At 46.0% G+C, this 26,282-nt stretch overlaps 1 protein-coding gene across 11 annotated transcripts in view; it reads right to left on the reverse strand.

Annotated features, from left to right (window-relative positions):
• Window positions 1-26,282, reverse strand: part of LOC126354916 (mucin-17-like) — a 518,430-nt gene that overhangs the window by 245,080 nt on the left and 247,068 nt on the right. For all 11 annotated transcript variants that reach the window (XM_050004997.1, XM_050004993.1, XM_050004988.1 and 8 more), the window contains exons 5-8: window positions 24,256-24,491; window positions 18,757-18,900; window positions 14,487-14,687; window positions 7,919-8,149 (exon numbers count right to left, since the gene is read on the reverse strand). In XM_050004997.1, coding sequence (XP_049860954.1) covers window positions 7,919-8,149; window positions 14,487-14,687; window positions 18,757-18,900; window positions 24,256-24,491 — 812 coding nt within the window. The remainder of the gene's footprint in view (window positions 1-7,918; window positions 8,150-14,486; window positions 14,688-18,756; window positions 18,901-24,255; window positions 24,492-26,282) is intronic.

The following is a 26,282-nucleotide window of genomic DNA, read 5'->3' on the forward strand; positions in this document are numbered from 1 at the left end:
TGGCGCAGGCTGTTGATAGATCATTTACTGTTGATACAATGGCAGGTTATCAAGATTTAAGTGTTTTTGAACGTTCTGTTGTAGTCGGCGCATGAGTGATGGGGGACAGCATCTTCGAGGCAGCGATGAAATGGGAATTTTCCCGCACGACCATTTCACGAGTGTACGTGAACATCAGGAATCCGGCAAAACATCAAATCTCCGATATTGCTTCGGTCGGAGAAAGATGCTGCAAGAACGGGACCAACGACGAATGAAGAGAATCGTTAAACGTGACAGAAGCGCAACCCTTCCACAAACTGGTGCAGATCTCAAGGCTGGGCCGTCAACGTCAGTGTGTGAACCATTCAACGAAATATCATCGATATGGGCTTTCGGAGCCGAAGGCCCACTTGTGTGCTCTTGATGACTGCACGACACGAAGCTTTACGTCTCGCCTGGGCCCGTGAACACCAACAAAGCACTGTTGGTTCAAAATGGCTCTGAGCACTATAGGACTTAACTTCTGAGGTCATCAGTCCCCTAGAACTTAGAACCACTTAAATCTAACTAACCTAAGGACATCACAAACTTCCACGCCCGGGGCAGGATTCGAACCTGTGATCGTAGCGGTCGTGCGGTTCCAGACTGAAGCGCCTAGAACCGCTCGGCCACTCCGGCCGGCTGGACTGTTGGTGACTGAAAACATGTTGCCTGTAATGGTCTGGGGTGTGTGCAGTTGGCGTCATGTGAGACCCCTGATACATCTATACACGACTGTGACAGGTGGCACGTATGTAAGCATTCGGTCTGATCATTCATGTCCATTGCGCATTCCGAAAACTTGTGCAATTCCAGCAGGACAATGGCTCCAGGAACACACTTCTGAGTTTAAACACTTCCGCTGGTCATCAAACTCCTCGTACATGAAAATTATTTAGCTTATTTGGGATGCCTTGCAACGTGCTGCTCAGAAGAGATCTCCATCTCTTCGTACTCTTAGGGGGTTTATGGACAGCCCCGAAGGATTCAGGGTGTCAATTTCCTCCCAGCACTACTTCAGACATTAGTTGAGTACATGCCATGTCGTGTTGCGGCACTTCTGAGCGCTCGCGGGGGCCCTGCACGATATTAGGCAGTTGAACCAGGTTTTTTTATACACTCCTGGAAATGGAAAAAAGAACACATTGACACCGGTGTGTCAGACCCACCATACTTGCTCCAGACACTGCGAGAGGGCTGTACAAGCAATGACCACACGCACGGCACAGCGAACACACCAGGAGCCGCGGTGTCGGCCGTGGAATGGCGCTAGCTGCGCAGCATTTGTGCACCGCCGCCGTCAGTGTCAGCCAGTTTGCCGTGGCATACGGAGCTCCATCGCAGTCTTTAACACTGGTAGCATGCCGCGACAGCGTGGACGTGAACCATATGTGCAGTTGACGGACTTTGAGCGAGGGCGTATAGTGGGCATGCGGGAGGCCGGGTGGACGTACCGCCCAATTGCTCAACACGTGGGGCGTGAGGTCTCCACAGTACATCGATGCTGTCGCCAGTGGTCGGCGGAAGGTGCACGTGCCCGTCGACCTGGGACCGGACCGCAGCGACGCACGGATGCACGCCAAGACCGTAGGATCCTACGCAGTGCCGTAGGGGACCGCACCGCCACTTCCCAGCAAATTAGGGACACTGTTGCTCCTGGGGTATCGGCGAGGACCATTCGCAACCGTCTCCATGAAGCTGGGCTACGGTCCCGCATACCGTTAGGCCGTCTTCCCCTCACGCCCCAACATCGTGCAGCCCGCCTCCAGTGGTGTCGCGACAGGCGTGAATGGAGGGACGAATGGAGACGTGTCGTCTTCAGCGATGAGAGTCGCTTCTGCCTTGGTGCCAATGATGGTCGTATGCGTGTTTGGCGCCGTGCAGGTGAGCGCCACAATCAGGACTGCATACGGCCGAGGCACACAGGGCCAACACCCGGCATCATGGTGTGGGGAGCGATCTCCTACACTGGTCGTACACCTCTGGTGATCGTCGAGGAGACACTGAATAGTGCACGGTACATCCAAACCGTCATCGAACCCATCGTTCTACCATTCCTAGACCGGCAAGGGAACTTGCTGTTCCAACAGGACAGTGCACGTCCGCATGTATCCCGTGCCACCCAACGTGCTCTAGAAGGTGTAAGTCAACTGCCCTGGCCAGCAAGATCTCCGATCTGTCCCCCATTGAGCATGTTTGGGACTGGATGAAGAGTCGTCTCACGCGGTCTGCACGTCGAGCACGAACGCTAGTCCAACTGAGGCGCCAGGTGGAAATGGCATGGCAAGCCGTTCCACAGGACTACATCCAGCATCTCTACGATCGTCTCCATGGGAGAATAGCAGCCTGCATTGCTGCGAAAGGTGGATATACACTGTACTAGTGCCGACATTGTGCATGCTCTGTTGCCTGTGTCTATGTGCCTGTGGTTCTGTCAGTGTGATCATGTGATGTATCTGACCCCAGGAATGTGTCAATAAAGTTTCCCCTTCCTGGGACAATGAATTCACGGTGTTCTTATTTCAATTTCCAGTAGTGTATATACAACGTGAGTCGCGTAAGACGTAACACCATCTTTATTCCGGGGGCGATTGCACGTATCGGCATGTGGTTATCGGCGAATCATAGCGGACTATGGGGCACATACGTTGGTACATGTACAATTATCACAACGTTTATATTGACCGAGATAATGAGGCAATTACAAGTTTCTTAAAGCGAACGCTGTACTTTTTTTACCATTATTCGAACGCTCTGGAAAAGACGCGTATAGTGATGTAACGCATCTTGCTATTCTGATTCAAACTTTGCTTAAAAGAGGGCGTATGAAGATTTACCTTCTTAGCGTGCATGCTGCACAGAGCACGGCAACTCGGCCTGCGGGTCGCGCGAGGCATGTTTACTCTGCAGCCGCTTCCGACCGCCCCGACCTTCAGACGTACAATATTTCCCACCGTCTTTTAAGCGATGTTTGAATCACAACAGCAACATGCGTTACATCATATACGCGTCTTTTCCAGAGCGTTCGAATGATGGTAAAAAAAGTATAGCGTCCCATTTAAAAAACATGTACTTGCCTCATTAGCTCAGTCCATATAAACGTTGTGATTATTGTGCATGTAACAACGTATGTGCCCCTTAGTGGGCTATGATTCGCCGAAAACCGCATGCCGATACGTGCAATCGCCCCTGGGATGACGGAGGTGTTGACGTCTTACGCGACTCGCCCTATATATATACACTCCTGGAAATTGAAATAAGAACACCGTGAATTCATTGTCCCAGGAAGGGGAAACTTTATTGACACATTCCTGGGGTCAGATACATCACATGATCACACTGACAGAACCACAGGCACATAGACACAGGCAACAGAGCATGCACAATGTCGGCACTAGTACAGTGTATATCCACCTTTCGCAGCAATGCAGGCTGCTATTCTCCCATGGAGACGATCGTAGAGATGCTGGATGTAGTCCTGTGGAACGGCTTGCCATGCCATTTCCACCTGGCGTCTCAGTTGGACCAGCGTTCGTGCTGAACGTGCAGACCGCGTGAGACGACGCTTCATCCAGTCCCAAACATGCTCAATGGGGGACAGATCTGGAGATCTTGCTGGCCAGGGTAGTTGACTTACACCTTCTAGAGCACGTTGGGTGGCACGGGATACATGCGGACGTGCATTGTCCTGTTGGAACAGCAAGTTCCCTTGCCGGTCTCGGAATGGTAGAACGATGGGTTCGATGACGGTTTGGATGTACCGTGCACTATTCAGTGTCCCCTCGACGATCACCAGAGGTGTACGGCCAGTGTAGATCGCTCGCCACACCATGATGCCGGGTGTTGGCCTTGTGTGCCTCGGTCGTATGCAGTCCTGATTGTGGCGCTCACCTGGACGGCGCCAAACACGCATATGACCATCATTGGCACCAAGGCAGAAGCGACTCTCATCGCTGAAGACGACACGTCTCCATTCGTCCCTCCATTCACGCTTGTCGCGACACCACTGGAGGCGGGCTGCAGGATGTTGGGGCGTGAGCGGAAGACGGCCTAACGGTGTGCGGGACCGTAGCCCAGCTTCATGGAGACGGTTGCGAATGGTCCTCGCCGATACCCCAGGAGCAACAGTGTCCCTAATTTGCTGGGAAGTGGCGGTGCGGTCCCCTACGGCACTGCGTAGGATCCTACGGTCTTGGCGTGCATCCGTGCGTCGCTGCGGTCCGGTCCCAGGTCGACGGGCACGTGCACCTTCCGCCGACCACTGGCGACAACATCGATGTACTGTGGAGACCTCACGCCCCACGTGTTGAGAAATTGGGCGGTATGTCCACCCGGCGTCCCGCATGCCCATTATACGCCCTCGCTCATAGTCAGTCAACTGCACATATGGTTCACGTCCACGCTGTCGCGGCATGCTACCAGTGTTAAAGACTACGATGGAGCTCCGTATGCCACGGCAAACTGGCTGACACTGACGGCAGCGGTGCACAAATGCTGCGCAGCTAGCGCCATTCGACGGCCAACACCGCGGTTCCTGGTGCGTCCGCTGTGCCGTGCGTGTGATCATTGCTTGTACAGCCCTCTCGCAGTGTCCGGAGCAAGTATGGTGGGTCTGACACACCGGTGTCAATGTGTTCTTTTTTCCATTTCCAGGAGTGTATATATATACATAGGGTGTTTCAAAAATTACCGGTATATTTGAAACTGCAATAGAAACTAAACGAGCATGCGATAGAAATACACCGTTTGTTGCAATATGCTTGGGCCAACAGTACATTTTCAGGCAGATTAACTTTCGAAATTACAGTAGTTACAATTGTCAACAACAGATGGCGCTGCGGTCTGGGAAACTGTATAGTACGATATTTTCCACATATCCACCATGCGTAGCAATAATATGGCGTAGTCTCTGAATGAAATCACCCGATACCTTTGACAACGTGTCTGGCGGAATGGCTTCACATGCAGATGAGATGTACTGCTTCAGCTGTTCAATTGTTTCTGGATTCTGGCGGTACACCTGGTCTTTCAAGTGTCCCCACAGAAAGAAGTCACAGGGGTTCATGTCTGGCGAATAGGGAAGCCAATCCACGCCGCCTCCTGTATGTTTCGGATAGCCCAAAGCAATCACACGATCATCGAAATAGTCATTCAGGAAATTAAAGACGTCGGCCGTGCGATGTGGCCGGGCACCATCTTGCATAAACCACGAGGTGTTCGCAGTGTCGTCTAAGGCAGTTTGTACCGCGACAAATTCACGAAGAATGTCCAGATAGCGTGATACAGTAATCGTTTCGGATCTGAAAAATGGGCCAATGATTCCTTTGCAAGAAATGGCGGCCGAGACCAGTACTTTTTGAGGATGCAGGGACGATGGGACTGCAAAATTTTTTTTCGGTTCCCCATATGCGCCAGTTCTGTTTATTGACGAAGCCGTCCAGGTAAAAATAAGTTTCGTCAGTAAACCAAATGCTGCCCACATGCATATCGCCGTCATCAATCCTGTGCACTATATCGTTAGCGAATGTCTCTCGTGCAGCAATGGTAGCGGCGCTGAGGGGTTGCCACGTTTGAATTTTGTATGTACAGAGGTGTAAATTCTGGCGCATGAGACGATACGTGGACGTTGGCGTCATTTGGACCGCAGCTGCAACACGGCGAACGGAAACCCGAGGCCGCTGTTGGATCACCTGCTGCACTAGCTGCGCGTTGCCCTCTGTGGTTGCCGTACGCGGTCGCCCTACCTTTCCAGCACGTTCATGTGTCACGTTCCCAGTCCGTTGAAATTTTTCAAACAGATCCTTTATTGTATCGCTTTTCGGTCCTTTGGTTACATTAAGCCTCCGTTGAAAACTTCGTCTTGTTGCAACAACACTGTGCTCTAGGCGGTGGAATTCCAACACCAGAAAAATCCTCTGTTCTAAGGAATAAACCATGTTGTCCACAGCACACTTGCACGTTGTGAACAGCACACACTTACAGCAGAAAGACGACGTACAGAATGGCGCACCCACAGACTGCGTTGTCTTCTATATCTTTCACATCACTTGCAGCGCCATCTGTTGTTGAAAATTGTAACTACTGTAATTTCGAAAGTTTGTCCGCCTGAAAATGTACTGTTGTCCCAAGCATATTGCAACAAACGGTGTATTTCTATTGCTGCTCGTTTAGTTTTTATTGCCGTTTCAAATATACCGGTCATTTTTGAAACACCCTTTATATAAGGTGTTACAAAAAGGTACGGCCAAACTTTCAGGAAACATTCCTCACACACAAATAAAGAGAAGATGTTATGCGGACATCAGTCCGGAAACGCTTAATTTCCATGTTAGAGCTCATTTTAGTTTCGTCAGTATGTACTGTACTTCCTTGATTCACCGCCAGTTGGCCCAATCGAAGGAAGGTACTGTTGACTTCGGTGCTTGTGTTGACATGCGACTCATTGCTCTACAGTACTAGCATTAAGCACATCAGTACGTAGCCTCAACAGGTTAGTGTTCATCACGAACGTGGTTTTGCAATCAGTGCAATGTTTACAAATGCGGAGTTGGCAGATGCCCGTTTGATGAATGGATTAGCACGGGTACGTTTGTAACGAGACATTTCCAAAACGAAGGTGTCCCGAAAGGAAGACGTTCGAAGCAATTGATCGTCGCCTTAGGGAGCACGGAACATTCCAGCCTAAGACTCGCGACTGGGGAAGACCTAAGACGACGAGGACACCTGCAATGGACGAGGCAACTCTTCGTGCAGTTCACGATAACCCTAATGTCAGCGTCAGAGAAGTTGCTGCTGTACAAGGTAACGTTGACCACGTCACTGTATGGAGAGTGCTATGGGAGAACCAGTTGTTCCCGCACCATGTACAGCGTGTACAGGCACTATCAGCAGCTGATTGGCCTCCACGCGTACACTTCTGCGAATGGTTCATCCAACAATGTGTCATCCTCATTTCAGTGCAAATGTTCTCTTTACGGATGAGGCTTCATTCCAACGTGATCAAATTGTAAATTTTCACAATCAGCATGTGTGGGCTGACAAGAATCCGCACGCAATTGTGCAATTACATCATCAACACATATCTTCTGTGAACGTTGGGCAGGCATTGTTGGTGATGTCTTGATTGGGCCCCATGTTCTTCCACCTACGCTCAATGGAGCACGTTATCATAATTTCATACGCGATACTCTACCTGTGCTGCTAGAACATGTGCCTTTACGAGTACCACACAACATGTGGTTCATGCACGATGGAGTTCCTGCACATTTCAGTCGAAGTGTTCGTACGCTTCTCAACAACAGATTCGGTGACCGATGGATTGGTAGAGGCGGACCAATTCCATGGCCTCCACGATCTCCTGACCTCAACCCTCTTGACTTTCATTTATGGGGGCATTTGAAAGCTCTTGTCTACGCAACCCCGGTACCAAATGTAGAGACTCTTCGTGCTCGTATTGTGGCCGGCTGTGATACAACACGCCATTCTTGAGGGCTGCATCAGCGCATCATGGATTCCATGCGACGGACGGTGGATGCATGTATCCTCGCTAACGGAGGACATTTTGAACATTTCCTGTAACAAAGTGTTTGAAGTCAGGCTGGTACGTTCTGTTGCTGTGTGTTTCCATTCCCTGATTAATGTGATTTGAAGAGAAGTAATAAAATGAGCTGTAACATGGAAAGTAAGCGTTTCCGGACACATGTCCACATAACATATTTTCTTTCTTTGCGTGTGAGGAATGTTTCCCGAAAGTTTGGCCGTACCTTTTTGTAACACCCTGTATATCGAAGGCAGAGAGGATAAGGTAGATATCAATGAACAGGGAGTGAAATTTTGTTACTTGCTATGATCGCTGGTGCGCAGTTTGAGTGGGCAGCAGTGTGCTGCTGCGTCTTACCGGCTTCTGGGGGAAGGCCGACGTGAGCCCGTCCTGGCGAAGGCTGCGGGTGCTCCCGCCCCCGTGGGCAGCACGTCCTCTGCAGGGGCGGACGGCGCCGCTGCGACTGCGGGCTGAGCAGCGCCGCCCCTGGTGCTGCTGCTGCTGCTGCCACGAGAGCCAGACCGCCGGGTGTTCACGGCAGCTGTGGCGCCCCTGCCTTCGTCGCCGGCGCTGGACCCGCCCCGCGACCTGCGGTCAACAGTCACACTTGGCACATTCCCTATGAAAAATGAAACTTTACCTACCAGTCCAATAGCTCAGAGGGCAAACACGCGTGGTGTTTGGGGTTGCGCCCTCTTCAGCGTCGTACACCATCTGAACAAGACTATCCGGACATCTTTTAGTGGACATTAATATGGGTTTCGAAAAAGACGATCGTGTGAAACCCAGCTCACGCTATTCGTCCACGAGACTCAGAGGGCCATAGACACTGGTTCCCAAGTAGATGCCGCGTTTCTTGACTTCTGCAAGGCGTTCGATACAGTTCCCCACAGTCGTTTAATGAACAAAGTAAGAGCATACGGGCTATCAGACCAATTGTGTGATCGGATTGAAGAGTTCCTAGATAACAGAACGCAGCATGTCATTCTCAATGGAGAGAAGTCTTCCGAAGTAAGAGTGATTTCAGGTGTGCCGCAGGGAAGTGTCGTAGGACCGTTGCTATTCACAATATACATAAATGGCCTTCTGGATGACATCGGAAGTTCACTGAGGCTTTTTGCGGATGATGCTGTGGTATATCGAGAGGTTGTAACAATGGAAAATTGTACTGAAATGCAGGAGGATCTGCAGCGAAATGACGCATGGTGCAGGGAATGGCAATTATATCTCAATGTAGACAAGTGTAATGTGCTGCGAATACATAGAAAGGAAGATCCCGTATCATTTAGTTACAATATAGCAGGTCAGCAACTGGAAGCATTTAATTCCATAAATTATCTGGGAGTACGCATTAGGAGTGATTTAAAATGGAATGATCATATAAAGTTGATCGTCGGTAAAGCAGATGCCAGACTGAGATTCATTGGAAGAATCCTAAGGAAATGCAATCCGAAAACTAAGGAAGTAGGTTACAGTACGCTTGTTCGCCCACTGCTTGAATACTGCTCACCAATGTGAGATTCGTACCAGATAGGGTTCATAGAAGAGATAGAGAAGATCCAACGGAGAGCAGCGCGCTTCGTTACAGGATCATTTAGTAATCGCGAAAGCGTTACAGAAATGATAGATAAACTCCAGTGGAAGACTCTGCAGGAGAGACGCTCAGTAGCTCGTTACGGGCTTTTGTTGAACTTTCGAGAACATACCTTCATTGAGGAGTCGAGCAGTCTATTGCTCCCTCCTATGTATATCTCGCGAAGAGACCATGATGATGAAATCAGAGAGATTAGAGACCACACAGAGGCATACCGACAATCCTTCTTTCCACGAACAATACAAGACTGGAATAGAAGGGACAACCAATAGAGGTACTCAAGGCACCCTCCGCCACACACCGTCAGGTGTCTTGCGGAGTGCGGATGTAGATGTAGATGTGTCCAGTGAGTGGTGCCGAGAATCGACCTATCGCTCCAGGCTTTCATGCGCGATTGTCTCTGGCTAGAGGGCGTTCACTATCGGCTTCTAAGAGGTATCTGAAGAACTCGCTCTCTCACAGACAGTCCGGCGAGAAGGCTGGTGGTGTGTAGCAGGAGAACTCGTGTGGCATGCTGAGCACCTGTGAGTCCGGGTTGGCGACTGAGCTTTTGACATCAACCATGCAGGCCGTGCTCCGCTGTAGCTGGTGGTGTAACGGGAAGACCGGCCATTTTAACTGCAGTCTAAGAACTGGTGCTGCAAACCGCCGTCTGGGACAGACTTCTACTCTGCGTGCTGGTACGGGACCGCAAGCTGCATGTTTACGTCTCTCCATTAATAACCGGTGAGAAGCTTTGAAGTGTTTGCTTGCATTTAGCAGTGCAACAGTGCTGTTCTACGCGCAGTTACACGTCATACCATCCGAGTGTCTTGCAAGGTGCGCTGACTTGGGTAATGCTCGTTAACTGGGTGGACCTCTGAGAGAATCCGATAGCCGCTAGTTATCATCTCGCTATTTAAATCACTTGATTCCTTTGACAAGGTCCTGCCTACCGTGGGAAAGCTTCCTTATAGCTACATGCCTGCTGTTTATTGCGCTACGGTCGCAGGTTCGAATCCTGCCTTGGGTATTGATGTGTGTGATGTCTTTAGGTTAGTTAGGTTTAAGTAGTTTTTAGTTCTAGGGGACTGATGACCTCAGAAGTTAAGTCCCATAGTTCTCAGAGCCTTTTTTTTATTGCGTTGGTCCTTTGGTGAGAGGTGTGAGGAAGGACATACGACCTTATATTCAGTAAATTTTGCCGTTGTGAACAGCGTAAAGTTTTGGTATGACTTAACGCCACACCTGCTTCTTATGGAGTTGGCCCAGCTTGGCCTCCCTAAACCTATTAATGTGGTTGTTTTATTGAACCCGATAGTGCTGTAGTTCTCTATTATGTCATCTGGTACCAGGAATTTTTACTTGTCCTTTCTTATACAGTAAAACAGAAAAAGGGGAGCTGCTAATCCCTAAGTCAAATCCCCAGAGTTTAAGATTCAGCTATTTGTTGCCAAGCCATCTTGTATGCGTTAATCTTACTTGTTAGTAATAATATCCTTGTGTATGTTTCAGGACAAGTTAATTTGGGCTACTTAGCCGTGTTCTTGCGTAGTGTCAAGGGATCTACCACCTGTTGCGAACCGCTCGCAGAATCAAGCGATTGCTCAGAGTATTCTGTAAAAGTTTCATCTTCTTATGGCAGTAGTTGTACATATCTTTTCTTAAACCGTTATTTAGATTGGTTTAAATGTCACAGAATGTGCCCAGTTAATGTTCAGATAGGCGTTACTGTCAGTTTATGTAAGTTATTAGACGAACAGCTAAAATGTTTTAAATGTTGTTTGATTTTATTTATAGCCCTACAGCGTTAAGATTATGTAATTTTACTCTCAGATGCTCAGTGCCCTCAATTTTTCAATTGGTAACTGTACTCTTTAGTTTTGGGGACCAACCTTTTAAGAGTGTTGATTTGGAATTATGTGAATTTTTGTAATTTCAATAAATTGTAGTTCAAATGTGCGGTAACGAATGATATTCAACCTACTTTTACCCAGGCCTTTCTTGTCCTTCCTTCATGATGATTTGTAATGTGGACACCTTCAGTGAGGATTCTGAAGGTCTGTTGATGGGCAGCAGCCAGTTCTTCCTCAACAATCGGAACCAGACATTGTCATTGTGACTTTGATTTGATTCCGAAGATGAAGGAACCACTTCGTAGCATTCGTTTCAGAACTGTTCCAGAGATTCGACAGGCAGTAGACCGCTCCATTCGCACCATCAACAGAACAGCCTCTGCTAACGGTGTACTACGCCTTCACATTGCTGGCAATGGGTTCCACACAACAGGACAGTAACAGGTGCAAAAAGTTCGAACCCTCGTATAACATATGTGTGTATGGTGTTATCAGTGGACACAATCTTTTAAAAGTCTCATATTGTTATATTCCTTTCTCATATCAATCCTTGATTCTTATATTTTATTCTTATGTTTATCCTTCGGGAAGATTTGGTTCATTCCCCTGTTGGATGATACCGTTCGTAGAAACATTCTAATTCCGGACAACACGAGCATGGCGCGGAACCAGGTTTGCCCCAGCGACATTTCTTCGCGTGAATCTCACTCGGGAAAGGAACGTCGTTAACATTGCTGAAGATTTCACTCAAACTACGCAAAAAGGATCACTTGTCCGAAAACTGGAGCTTCAGTTGATTATGTAGCAAGATACGCTACAGGATGTTAATTCTTACAAAGAAGAAAACAGCAACCAGCCACTATTAATACTGCTATTTATTTAGGTAGATAGCACCGTTACCGGATTCGAACTGGCAAGTTAATCATCAGACGGCTGTTCACATGATTTTAAGATACACTTTACATTATCGTCCGTTTTCGGTTTTTATTATTCCACTGTGGCGAAGTATTGTTGGTGTGTTGTTGCCGCCGAAAATTCCGCGCGATTTTGTTGCGAAGTGGGAGGATTGTATTTTTCGCATATCCCTAAATATACCCAGTACTTACGCAACTTGTACATCACCATATTATGCAAAGCACCATACATACACACACACTTCGCCACAGTGGAATATAAAAATCGAAAACGGACGTTAATGTAAAGTGTATCTTGAAAATCATGTGAACAGCCGTCTGACGATGAACAGTTCGAAACCGGTAAAGTCGCTATTTACCTAAATAAATAGCAGTATTAATAGTGGCTGGTTGCTCTTTTCTTCTTTGTAAGAATTAACCTACATTAATTGTACCCAGTCACGATCTCACCATGTCAATTTTAGACAAAATAGCAGTACGGTACAAGAATTTCACTGAAAACAATTTCAAATATTTTTTTCCATTCATTTAAGCTGCTTATAATATTTTGTCGTTGAGTCACCAAACACACAATTACTAAACGTATAAGGACAGCGTTATTTCAGTGTACACTGGAAAATGTTTGTGTAGTAATCTTCAGTGAACATGGACAAATAAATGGAAAGGAAAAAAATTATAATCGGGTTTCGATCACGGCGCACCAAAGTTTCAAGCCACGACAGTAGCCACTGAGTCAACGCTTCAGTCGAACTGTTGACTCGCTAAAAGACAGGTAAAGTACCTCGAAAACTTTGACCGTCGTTTCCTCAGAAACGGTCAAGTATTTTCGGACAAGACGAGGCACATTCGCTTATTTTGATCCCTTTTCCACTAAGGGTAGTTTTTGGGAAATCCGATTATGGCACTTCTCCTCGTCAGTCCAAATACAGGATGGCGCAAGAAATGTGTTACCATTTTGTTTTTAAATATAAACTTTATTGTCAATACAATCTGAAAGGAACATATACTACAATGAAGAGCCGTCCATGGGGATTGGTTCTAACTCAGCACATGCTCAATATATCCACCATTTCGTTTCCTAACTTCCTTCAAACGAACACCGAAGTTAGTGATTACCCTACGGCACATGTCTTCCGTAATTTCACTGCAAGCTTGAAGAATAAGACTTCTGAGCTCCATTAAATCACGTGAACGTTTCAGGAAATTTTTTTCCTTTAGGTACCCGCAAAGAAAAAAGTCACATGGATTGAGGTCTGGACTATTAGGGGAGCCAATTTTGTCCGTCATTGAAGCGACCTGGAAACCTGAGTGAAATGATCCGCATGTCGAAATGCTCGTGTAAAAACTCCAACACAGTGTTTGCAGTATATGGCCTTGCTCCATCTTGCGTGAACTACTGCGTGTTGAAGGGCAAGGCAGTAGCAAGAAGCTGTGGAATGTAGCTATTGCGAAGCATGCTCAAATAACGCTCGCTGTTCACAGTTTCTTCAAAGAAAAAGGATCAAATAAGTCCGTGACTGGAAATTGCTGCCCACGCTGTAATCCTCGGAGCATAATGTTGTCGTTCATGAAGCACTTGTGGGTTTTCAGTGGCTCAAAAACGTACATTTTGTTTGTTAACCACACCGTCTAATTGAAAATGCGCCTCGTTTGAAAACCAAACGTTGTTGAGAGTTTCTTCCCTTTCCTCCGCCCACTGAGCAAACAGTAGTCTCTGCTGCTCGTGTTCTTTAGTGAGCTTCTGTGCACAGATCATGTTGTATGGGTACATATGGAGGTCACTTTTATGAATGCGTTGAACGGAGTGTCTGGATATTCCCAGTTGTACTGCTGCCTTTCTACATGATTTTCCGGGACTTCTCCGCACAGCAACTCGTACCGCTTTAATATTCTCCGGCGAACAAACAGGCTTAGGCCGAGGTCGCTTCGCTTCCAATACTGTTCCTTCCTGTACAAATTTATCGTACAACCTGTGGATGGTCTTATTGCGAGGGACCCATCGTGTGTTAAACTGTTGGCGAAAACGTCTCTGAGTCACAACAAGGCTTTTCGTTTCAAGAAAAAGTAACACAATTGCCGATCGTTGCTGTGTCGCTAGTCTTCCATTGTCAACCATTGCTGCTTACTAGTCTCCTAGCGGCAGTATCGTGAATTACACGTCATTTCGTAACTCATTTGTTTCTCCAAGCTCTTCTGGTACTGCTGTAGAGATCCCAGCGGGATGTCTAAAGTGCGTCGTAAATTGTGAAAGAAACAATTGATAACACATTTCGTGCGCCACCCTATATGTTACTCTTTATTCGTTTTATTGTTTTTTTCGCAGAATGAAGCAGAATAATATTTTTCTTGAAAATTTCTTTTAACATTTTTTTTTTTTCGTGACGACTGGCAACAATTTTCTTTTCGACAGCACTCCATCATATTCTAAATTACAAACATGTACGCCTGATATTTTTTCGGAATTTTACTAACATTTGAAGTTATCACTAACTGCAGTGCCATAAGACGGTGAAATGACTTTGGTCTGCCTGTTTTCGTGTCGGCCACTGTAGTGAGCACAGGGTTACAGAAGCGTGCGATACCTGACGGAGCCCCGCCGCGGTGCCGGCGCCTGCCTAGTGGCGCCGCCCTCGTCTGCGGACTTGCGGCGAGACGTCTCGGCCCGGGGGTTCCCCGCCGCCTGCGGCGCTTCGGTGGCTGCCGGAACTGGCGGCAGCTCCTGCGCGGCGCTCTCCGCCGTCGCCGCGTCCGTCTGTTGCACAGCGTTGCTGTCTTCGTCGCCACTGCAAAAGACAAGCGCCGAACATCGAGGTCAGGAGAGCTGGGAACTAAACTTTAATCTCTATAACCACGTTACCGGCAATAGCATACACTATCTAGGAAAACAACACAGAAATGAAGAACGACTTAATACTTTTGATTCGTGGAAAAATGGATTTTTTTTTACAAAAACTAAACTAAAACAAAACTTTTCCCGAACAGGCCATGAAGGCCCAACGGTACCGACCGGCCGCCGTGTCATCCTCAGCCGACAGGAGTTACTGGATGCGGATATGGAGGGGCATGTGGTCAGCACACCGCTCTCCCGACCGTATGTAAGTTTCCGAGACCGGATCTTTTTTTTTTTTACAACTTTGCAAAATTCTAGTCTTTCCGGATTATATTGATATACAGGGTGATTCCGTGATGATGCTACAAACTTTCAGGAGTGATGGAGACGGCTAAATGTATCAGTTTGTAGTAGCGGACCTGGTACGGAAACGACTGAGTCGAAAGTTGTAAGCGAAAATCGATCTGATACCTCTGCCAGTCTACAACTATATACACATCTACGTGAATACTCCGCAAATCCCATTTAAGTTCCTGGCAGAGAATTAATCGAACCACCTCTGTTATACCACTCTCGAACAGCGCGGGAAAAACGAACACCTGTATCTTTCCGTGCGAGTTCGGATTTCCCTTATTTTATTATGATGATCGTTTCTCCCTAGCCGACCGCTGTGACCGAGCGGTTCTAGGCGTTTCAGCCCGGAATCGCGCTGCTGCTACGGTCGCAGGTTCGAATCCTGCCTCGGGCATGGATGTGTCTGATGTCCTTAGGTTCGTTAGGTTTAAGTAGTTCTAAGTCTAGGGGACTGATGACCTCAGATGTTAAGTCTCACAGTGCTTAGAGCCATTTGAAGCATTTTGTTTCTCCCTCTGTAGCTCGACATCAACAAAATATTTTCGCATTCGTATAAGAAAGTTGGTGATTGAAACTCCGTGAGAAGATTCCGCCGCAACGAAACCCTACATCATTTCCGTGACACTTTCTCCCCTATTTCGCGATATTACAAAACGTGCTACTCGTCTTTGAACTTTCTCGATGTATTCTGTTAATACTATCTGGTAAGGATACTCCAAAAGAGGACGGACAAGGCAAGTGTAGGCAGTCTCTTTAGTAGATCTGTTACATTTTCTAGGTGTTCTACCAATAAAACGCAGTCTTTGGTTTGCCTTCCTCACAACATTTTGTATCTGTTCTTTCCAATTTAAATTGTTCGTAATCGTAATACAGAGGTATTTAGTCGAATATAGGACCCTTAGATTAGCCTGATTTATCATGTAATTGGAGTTTAACGGATTCCTTTTGCACTCATGTGCATGACCTCACACTGTTCATTCTTTATGGTCAATTGCCAATTTTCGCACCATTCAGACATCTTTTCTAAATCGTTTTTCAATTTGTTTTGATCTTCTGATGCGTTTGCTAGACGATAAACGACAGCATCATCTGCAAACAATCTAAGACCACTGCTCATATTGTTTCCTAGATCGTTTAAATAAATAAGGAACGGCAGAGGGCGTATAGCACTTCCTTGGGGAACGCCAGAAATCACTTCTGTTTTACAGGAATACACGCACCGGTTCTGTACATACCTTAAGAGCTATGCGCACTCGTTTATCTTCGATACTTTGAAACAAATCTCAGCTACTGAACAAGTGCCCATAGCTGCTTACGTACGCAATTTTTGTTCTTCAGAACCGCAGATTTTTTTTTGGAATTTTAGGGTAAGAAAAGTAGATGGAGAACTGAGAAAAATGGGCTGCCACAAAGGAGCGTGCTTGCGCCGCTATTATTCAACATTTATACCAACGATCATCCTATCCCTGAAGGAACTCGAAGCTTTATTTATGCTGATGAGTGCACTGTTACTACTCAGGCTGACTGTTTTGAGACTGTATAACATACGCTATCAAAATCTTTGGAAGAATTCACTGTTTACTATCATGGGAATTACTTGAAACTTAATCCTGCCAAGACTCAGACCTGCGCTTTCCACCTGAAGAATAAACGGGCAAATAGATTGTCCTGGGGAGGTGTCGCACTCGAACATAATCCTACTCCCAAATATCTTGGATCGGGCGCTAAAATAGAAAAAGCATTGCCTAAACACCAAACAGTGTGTGGCAGCCAGAAATAACAGTGCGAAAATTGACAGGTACATCATGGGGTGCTAATCCATGCACTGTGCGCCCAAGCGCGCTTGCTGTATGTTATTCCACCGCTGAATATGTATGTTCGGTATAGTACAAGTCTAGCCATGCCAGGAACGTAGATGTGGCTCTAAATGAGTCTTGCCGGATTATCACGGGTTTCTTAAGCCCTATTCCTGTGGACAAACTCCACTGTTTCGCTGGCACAGCTCCTCCTGAAATCGGTCGTGAGGCAGCTGCGAGATATGAGAAAAGTAAGGCCAGCAACGAAGGAAGCCCATCCACTATATGGTCGTCAGCCCTCACATCCTAGGCTGAAATCAAGAAAGATCTTCTTGACAGCTGCTGAGGCTCTCATCGAGAATCCACATGCGGAAAGGATCTCGCGATGGTGGTGTAAGTAGGCTGTTTAGGTTTTCTAATTGGTAACGCCGCTTAGCGCTCGGTATGAAAAATCACTGGCTGTGCTGTGCGCAGTGTGTGTTTAGTTTGCATTGTTGTCTGCCATTGTAGTGTTGAGCAGAGGCAGCTGGATGCTAACAGCGCGTAGCGTTGCGCAGTTGGAGGTGAGCCGCCAGCAGTGGTGGATGTGGGGAGAGAGATGGCGGAGTTTTGTAATTTGTAAGACTGGATGTCATGAACTGATATGTATATTATGACTATTAAGGTAAATACATTGTTCTCTATTAAAATCTTTCATTTGCTAACTGTGCCTATCAGTAGTTACTGCCTTCCGTAGTTTGAATCTTTTACGTAGCTGGCAGTAGTGGCGCTCGCTGTATTGCAGTAGTTCGAGTAACGAAGATTTTTGTGAGGTAAGTGATTTGTGAAACATATAGGTTAATGTTAGTCAGGGCCATTCTCTTGTAGGGATTACTGAAAGTCAGATTGCGTTGCGCTAAAAATATTGTGTGTCAGTTTAAGCACAGTCGTGTACAATTTTTCTAAGGGGACGTTTCAGCGGGAGAAATGTCTGTATTTGGGAGAATGGATGGCTCCAAAGGAAGAACTTCCCCCCGGACATTCGGAGAAGTGGTCAATATGGAGGCCTCTCAATAGATTACCATCAGACAGAACGAGATGCAAGACCAATCTGCGGACTTGGGGTTTCTCTGTGGACTCAGTTCTTTGGCAGTGTGGCGTTGAGCAGACTAACAGCCATCTCCTTCAGTGTTCCGCATCACCAACCATCTGCACCATGCAAGACCTTATGAGAGCTACACCAAATGCACTTGAAGTGTCTAATTTTTAGTTTTCTTTTGTGTAAAATTGTGTCAACACTTATATATATTTTTGTACTTCTGTACTTTTGACACAATAAATAAATTTTCTTGTTTTGCTCTCTACTGCCACCTCTGACTGTAGAGATTTTGATACACATATCGTAAGAGCTATGAGCATTTGTTCATCTTCGACACTGTCAAACACATCTCTTCTACTGAACAAGTGCCCATAGCTCTTAAGGGACATATTTTAGAGCCCGTGTTTTGTAGACTGTTTTGGTCTATACTGCCACGTCTGCATGTAGTAGTGTTGATTCTCATAAATTAAGAGCTATAAGCACTGGTTCATCTGTAATACTGTCGAACACATCTCTTCCACTGAACAAGTGACCATAACTCTTTAGGTATGCATTTTAGAGCCATGTTTGCTAGATACCTTTCTCTTATTCTGGTCCTCTCTGCTATCTCTGGATATAGGGATTTTGATACTGTTTTCACTGACTGATTCACGAGGCACGTTTGTCTATATAATTTGTTATTACTACGCCAGACAACCAGTCCGGCCGTAGATACTTAAGCGCTACCTGTGCAAGGCCGGTGAATAACTAAAACCAAAAAGGCAAATTGGAGCGGAGAAGTTGAAGTGGCGCACCCATTGAATTCGGGCGCGACCTCCGTGTCCGGGTTGCTGAGCAGGGGGGCCTCCGTGGTCGTGGTGGTCGTCGTGGTCGTTGTTGTTGAGGTGGTCGAGCTGCCTGTGGTCCTTGACGAGCCACGCCCTCGCGCAGCGGTCGACCTGTAGGGGCACGCACAGCACTCTGGTCACCTTCAAACACGGAACTCTTCCGTCCATCGTGCAAGCCGAATCCGGCGAAAAACGAACGAACTCTAAGAAGTACAGCAAATGCAACGAAGGGTAAAATGACATCAGAGTTGAGATTCGCTGGCAACTTTGCTGTCTTCAGTGAAAGCAAAAATTATAGGACCTTGTGTGTCATGAACAGTGTCATGATGAGGTTCTAGGCGCTACAGTCTGGAACCGCGCGACCGCTACGGTCACAGGTTCGAATCCTGCCTCGGGAATGGATATGTGTGATGTCCTTAGGTTAGCTAGGTTTAAGTAGTTCTAAGTTCTAGGGGACTGATGACCTCAGAAGTTAAGTCCCATACCGCTCAGAGCCATTTTTGAACCACGAGCTGGGGACATAAACAGTGTAATGGGCACAGAATGTGAACAGAGTACACAAGAGATGAAAGCAGTAAGGTGTAGAGGAAATGAGATTATCGATAAACTTATCAAAACTGGGCAGTCTGTACTGGAAGGAAAATAAGGCATGGCGGGCGAAGTAACGGGTGTATAAAAAGGAGACCAGCACAGACAAAGAGAGGGTTTTCACTAAAAGAAGTCCGCAAGAATCAAACTTAGTTCCTAATTTGAGGATGACATTTCTAAGAATGTAGCTCTATAGCACAGCATTGTATAGAAGTGAATAATAGGCTGTTGGAAAAACCGGAAAAGAAGATAATCGGTGCGTTTGAGATGCGATGTCCTAATTTGAGGATGAAATTTCTAAAAATTTAGCTCTATAGCACAGCATTGTATAGAAGTGAGTAATAGACTGTTGGAAAAACCAGAAAAGAAGGTAATCGGTGCGTTTGAGATGCGATGTTACAGAAGGAAGTTGAAAAATTACGTGTAAGTAATGAAGAGTTTCTCCGAGGAAGGAATACATGGAAAACAATGATTAGAAGAATGGATAGGATGTGGTGACATATAAGGCAATAACTTCCACAGTAGTAGAGTGAGCCACAGAAAGCATAAACTGTATGGGAAAGAGAGATTGGAATATAACCAAGAAATAAAGGAGGACGCTGGGTGCAGGAGGGCTAATGATTAAGCTTTGATTATAACCTCGAAAAAATAAACTTACATAATTAATTTCTACACTAAACTTTCGCTCCGGAATCAAACTTCTAGTCGTTGAAGCAGAAATGACGGATACAAAAATGAATTCTCGTGTGTATCAGAGTTGTTAATTAATGACGACTTTAAACAATGTTACATATGTTTCAGTTTGTCGCTTTCTTTACAGTTCAGTATCAAGCCTTCTAAAAGGAGACACGTTATGCTAGACTTCAAGCAGGAAGCAGAGATAAGAAGAAATGAGGTTCTTCGCAGAAAGCCATTACTGCTAAGTACAGTATTGTACTAGCAACTGCTTATGAGCAAACTTGAACAGACGACGAGATAATCAAAAGCGTACAGGAAAGTTACGATGAAAGTGACGAAGAAGAGGACACAGGTGGAGAGAAAACTGCTGGTGCTAAACATGCACATTATGCAACAGTAAGAAACGTGCAGTACCGAAGTAATGCTTGTACCGTTGTATGTTAAAGCGTACTGCCGTCGCGTATTAGCAGTGTGGCAAACAGAAACTTGGAACATGTTTCATAGTCAGTGATATTATTGCATACGTACACGCTGAAGGACTAAGGTCTTTATGAAAAATCAAATTGCCTCTGGATTTAATAAAGTATAATACCTATGCATTTACACTAAATTAAGACTCTCTCAATAACCTGGCACTTCCGCTAATCCGGCACTCACATGTGCAAGGAATAGCCGGATTAGCAAGAGTTTAGTGTATTTATGTTTCTGTAATTCCTTAATTGCTTCTACTATCATTATTATTATTATTATTATTATCATTGGAGATATGGTCTTTGCAACTAAGTAAAAGGCTTTTTGTTTTTATGTCATAATCGATCGGTTTCCTCTATCTGCGAAGCATCAACTAGTGTTTTATGTGGTTTCGTTATCACACAGGTATCGCTAGGAATTTGGTCCTGCTTACACCAGTATGTCCGATTTTCGGCGTTTGTGAGCACATTTAATCTAAACACTTCACTTTCACTGTGTCTTACTTAAAAACGTTTGTTGTTTCTAAGGGGTAACAAGATCCCATAGAATCCACACCGATGATGCTTCTTAGATAAAAGAAAGTGAAACGCATGTGGCACAAAAACAAACAGCCCTCTGTTTAGTTGCATAAAGAAAACTACATGTGCAAGAAGGTAATAACGATCATAATAATTATTGCTGCGCTACAGTCACAGGTTCGAATCCTGCCTCGGGCTTGGATGTGTGTGATGTCCTTAGGTTAGTTAGGTTTAAGTAGTTCTAAGTTCTAGGGGACTAATGACCGCAGATGTTAAGTCCCATAGTGCTTACAGACATTTTTGGTGCCTCTATCATTGTGTTACGGTACTGTGGTGTGGGAATGTCAGTGTACACTGGGACTTCAGACATATACGTACAAATAAACAAAAAGTCAGTAAGGGTACTTCCTTTTTATCTAGGCGGTAATTAAAACTTTATGGTTTTTTTATCCCATTTTGCTGACGAGATGCGGACATCAGCCGCTATATTATTGTTGCGTAGAATAACTGTTTATACTCTATATCCTGAAATTAATTCCAAACAGCTATATTTGATGATGTTTATTTCGATGTTGAAATGGACCCACATGACGCACAGCTCGTGACATCCAAATAGTCGCACAACCACAAAGTACCTATATCTTCACAATTATGGAATTGGCAACATTAACCGAAAGACCAAGTCAAACACTATCATGGATACAAAATATCCCCGTATACATGTGTAACTCCAACGTAGCTGAAAACAGTCGTTTTGCGTGTTGTGTTGTTAGTTACTCTGCAGCTACACATGTATACTTGTTTATTAAAAAAAAAAAAACTCCTGCCGAACAGGCCATTTAGGCCCAACGGTACCAACCGGCCGCCGTGTCATCCTCAGCCCATAAGCGTCACTGGATCCGTATATGGAGGGGCATGTGGTCAGCACACCGCTCTCCCGGCCGTATGTCAGTTTCTGAGACCGGAGCCGCTACTTCTCAATCAAGTAGCCCCTCAGTTTGCCGCACAAGGGCTGAGTGCACCCCGCTTGCCAACAACGCTCGGTAGACCGGATGGTCACCCATCCAAGTGCTCACCCAGCCCGACGTACCCACTATATTGTTGAACTTGACGTTTTGGTTCATGTTGCCAATTCTATGCTTGTCCAGATGTACAGATTGAATCCATGATGATATTACGAACTTTGAGGTATAATGGAGAAGAGTAAGTGTACCAGTTTGAGGTAAGAAACCCTGGCCTGGAAATGACCGTGTCGAGAATAAACGCTCATCGTTCTGATATCTTTGACAGTGGAAAAGCTTTACTTTCCATATTTTGAGAGGGTGCGGTATGGACCAAAAGAATAAAAAGAGTCTAGTAAACAGGGGCTCCGAACTTCATACTTAAGCAGCCATGGGCACTTGTTCATCACTTCTATTGTGAAACACATCTCTTCTACTGAACAAGTGCTCACAGCTCTTAAGGTTCGTATTTTATAGCCCATGTTTACTACATAATTTTCTCTTGTTTTGGTCCAATTACGTTCTCCCATAATATGAAAAGCAAAGAGCTTGCGGTCGAAGAAGTCCATTGCCAGAGACATCAAAAAGATTTTCGCTTCTAACTTACGACTCTTTTGTTTCACAACTCTTCTCCATCACACATGAAAGTTTGTACCATCATTACAGAATCACCCTGTACATTTTGCTGGTGCGCGGAAATTTGATTGTCACGGCATATGTCTGATCGATCACCGAGCAAGATGGCACAGTGGTTTGCATACTGAACTCACATTCGGGAAGACGGCCCTTCAAATCCCCGTAAGGCCATCTAGATTTAGGTTTTCTGCGGTTTCCCTAAATCGCTCCAGGCAAATGCCAGCATGGTTTCTTGGAAAAGGGAAAGGCTGATTTACTTGACCATCCTTTTGTAATTTGAGCTTGTGCTAGGTCTCTAATGGCCTCGCTGATCGACAGGATGTTATGCTCTCAATTTTCTTTCATTTCTTTATTCCTTCGAAACCGATCATAATAAATGAACATAATGAAATAGGGCTACTTGGAATTAATTTCAAAATAAAAAGGATAAAGTGTTGATTTATGCAACAATAAAATTTCTTCTTTGTCACTCGTAACTTATAAGAGTCGAGAGACATGAAAGGCATGAAAGGGAAGCAGTGGTTGGGAAGGGAGTGAGACAGGGTTGTACCCTCTCCCCGATGTTATTCAATCTGTATATTGAGCAAGCAGTAAAGGAAACAAAAGTAAATTCGGAGTAGGTATTAAAATCCATGGAGAAAAAATAAAAACTTTGAGGTTCGCCGATGACATAATTCTGTCGGAGACAGCAAAGGATCTGGAACAGCAGTTAAATGGAATGGACAGTGTCTTGAACGGAGGATATAAGATGAATATTAACAAAAGCAAGACGAGGATAATGGAATGTAGTCGAATTAAGTCGGGTGATGCTGAGGGAATTAGATTAGTAAATGAGGGACTTAAAGAATTAAAGGAGTTCTGCTATTTGGGGAGCAAAATAAGTGATGATGGTCGAAGTAGAGAGGATATAAAATGTAGACTGCCAATGGTAAGGAAAGCGTTTCTGGAGAAGAGAAATTTGTTACCATCGAGTATAGATTTAAGTGTTAGGAAGTCGTTTCTGAAAGTATTTGTATGGAGTGGAAGTGAAACATGGACGATAAATAGTTTAGACAAGAAGAGAACAGAAGCTTTCGAAATGTGGTGCTATAGAAGAATGCTGAAGGTTAGATGGGTAGACACGTAACTAATGAGGAGGTATTGACTAGAATTGGGGAGAAGAGAAATTTGTGGCACAACTTGACTAGAAGAAGAGATCGGTTGGTAGGACATATTCTGAGGCATCAAGGGATCACCAATTTAGTACTGGAGGGAAGCACGAAGAGTAAAACTCGTAGAGGAAGACCAAGAGATGAATACACTAAGCAGATTCAGAAGGATGTACGTTGCAGTAGGTAGTGGGAGATGAAGCAGCTTACACAGGATAGTGTAGCATGGGTCATACCAGTCTCTGGACTGAACAACAGAACAACAACAAGAATTCATGTGAAATGAAGAGATCAGCACGTTAAAGCAATCAGATGATTGCTGATAAAAAACATTTGAATTAAAAATTTTCTGTTACAGTAGTAAGTAGAAACATTCCGTTTGTACGACGATTAGCTCTCTAGAGATGCGAGTCGGGAGTAGGATACCTGGGCGTAGTGACGAGTTGCTCCCGGCGGCTGCCGCGGGCGCGGTCACGGCTGAGGGTGGCGGCAGCCTCGCTTTCCTGGAAGGACACGCCCCCGCGGCGAGAGCTGCCGCCCCCGGACCTGCGACTGCTGCTGGCGCCGCTGCCTCGCTGTCTGGGGCCGAACGTCGCCTCTGGCTCAGCCGCGCTGCCGCCGCCGCTGCGTCTGCGGCCGGTGTCGAATCTCGGAGGTACCACCTGCAGAGTACAAGTTGGTCATTCCAGGCACGCAGGAGCGTCTACACCTAAGTACACTACTGGCTATTAAAATTGCTACACCACGAAGATGACGTGCTACAGACGCGAAATTTAACCGTCAGGAAGAAGATGCTGTGATATGCAAATTATTAGTTTTTCAGAGCATTCACACAAGGTTGGCGCCGGTGGCGACACCTACAACGTGCTGACATGAGGAAAGTTTCCAACCGATTTCTCATACTCAAACTGCAGTTGACCGGCGTTGCCTAGTGAAAGGTTGTTGTGATGTCTCCTGTAAGGAGGAGAAATGCGTACCATCACGTTTCCGACTTTGATAAAGGTCGGATTGTAGCCTATCGCGATTGCGGTTTATCGCATCGCGACATTGCTGCTCGCGTTGGTCGAGCTCCAATGACTGTTGGCAGAATATGCAATCGGTGGGTTCAGGAGGGTAATGCGGAACACCATGCTGGATCCCAACGGCCTCGTATCACTAGCAGGCATTTTATCCGCATGGCTGTAACGGATCGTGCAATCACGTCTCGATCCCTAAGTCGACAGATGGGGACGTTTGCAAGACAACAACCATCTGCACGAACAGTTCGACGACGTTTGCAGCAGCATGGACTATCAGCTCGGAGACCATGGTGCGGTTATCCTTGAAACTGCATCACCAATGGTTCAAATGACTCTGAGCACTATGAGACTTAACATCGTAGGTCATCAGTCCCCTAGAACTTAGAACTACTTAAACCGAACTAACCTAAGGACACCACACACATCCATGCCCGAGGCAGGATTCGAAACTGCATCACAGACAGAAGAACCTGTGTTGGTGTACTCAACGACGAACCTGGGTGCACGAATGGCAAAGCGTGATTTTTTCGGATGAATTCAAGTTCTGTTTACAGCATCATGACGGTCGCATCAGCGTTTGGCGACATCGCGGTGAACGCACATTGGAAGCGTGTACTCGTCATCAGCCGGCGTGATGCTATGGGGTGCAATTGGTTACACGTCGCGGTCACCTCTTGTTCGCATTGACAGCACTTTGAACAGTGGACTTTACATTTCAGATGTGTTACGACCCGTGGCTCTACCCATCATTCGATCCCTGCGGAACCCTACATTTCAGCAGGATAATACACTACCGCATGTTTCAGGTCCTGTACGGGCCTTTCTGGATGCAGAAAATGTTCGCCTGCTGCCCTGGTCAGCACATTCTCCAGATCTTTCACCAACTGAAAACGTCTGGTCAGTGGTGGCCGAGCAAATGGTTCAAATGGCTCCGAGCACTACGGGACTTAACATCTGAGGTCATCAGTCCCATAGAACGTAGAACTACCTAAACCTAACTAACCTAAGGACATCACACACAACCAAGCCCGAGGCAGAATTCGAACCTGCGACCGTAGCGGTAGCGCGGTTCCAGAATGAAGCCCCTAGAACCGCTCGGCCACCAACGGCCGGCGTGGCCGAGCAACTGCCTCGTCACAATACGCCAGTCACTACTCTTGATGAACTGTGGTATCGTGTCGAAGCGGCATAGGCAGCTGTACCTGTATAGGCCATCCAAGCTCTGTTTGTCTCAATGCCGAGACGTATAAAGGCCGTTATTACGGCCAGAGGTGGTTGTTCTGGGTACTGATGTCTCAGGATTATGCACCCAAATTGCGCGAAAATGTAATGACATGTCAGTTCTAGTATAATATATTTGTCCAATGAATACCCGTTTATCATCTGCATTTCTTCTTGGTGTAGCAATTTTAATGGCCAGTAGTGTACATACTC

The sequence above is a fragment of the Schistocerca gregaria genome, chromosome 3 (genome assembly GCF_023897955.1).
Source record: "Schistocerca gregaria isolate iqSchGreg1 chromosome 3, iqSchGreg1.2, whole genome shotgun sequence".
NCBI lineage: Eukaryota > Metazoa > Arthropoda > Insecta > Orthoptera > Acrididae > Schistocerca > Schistocerca gregaria.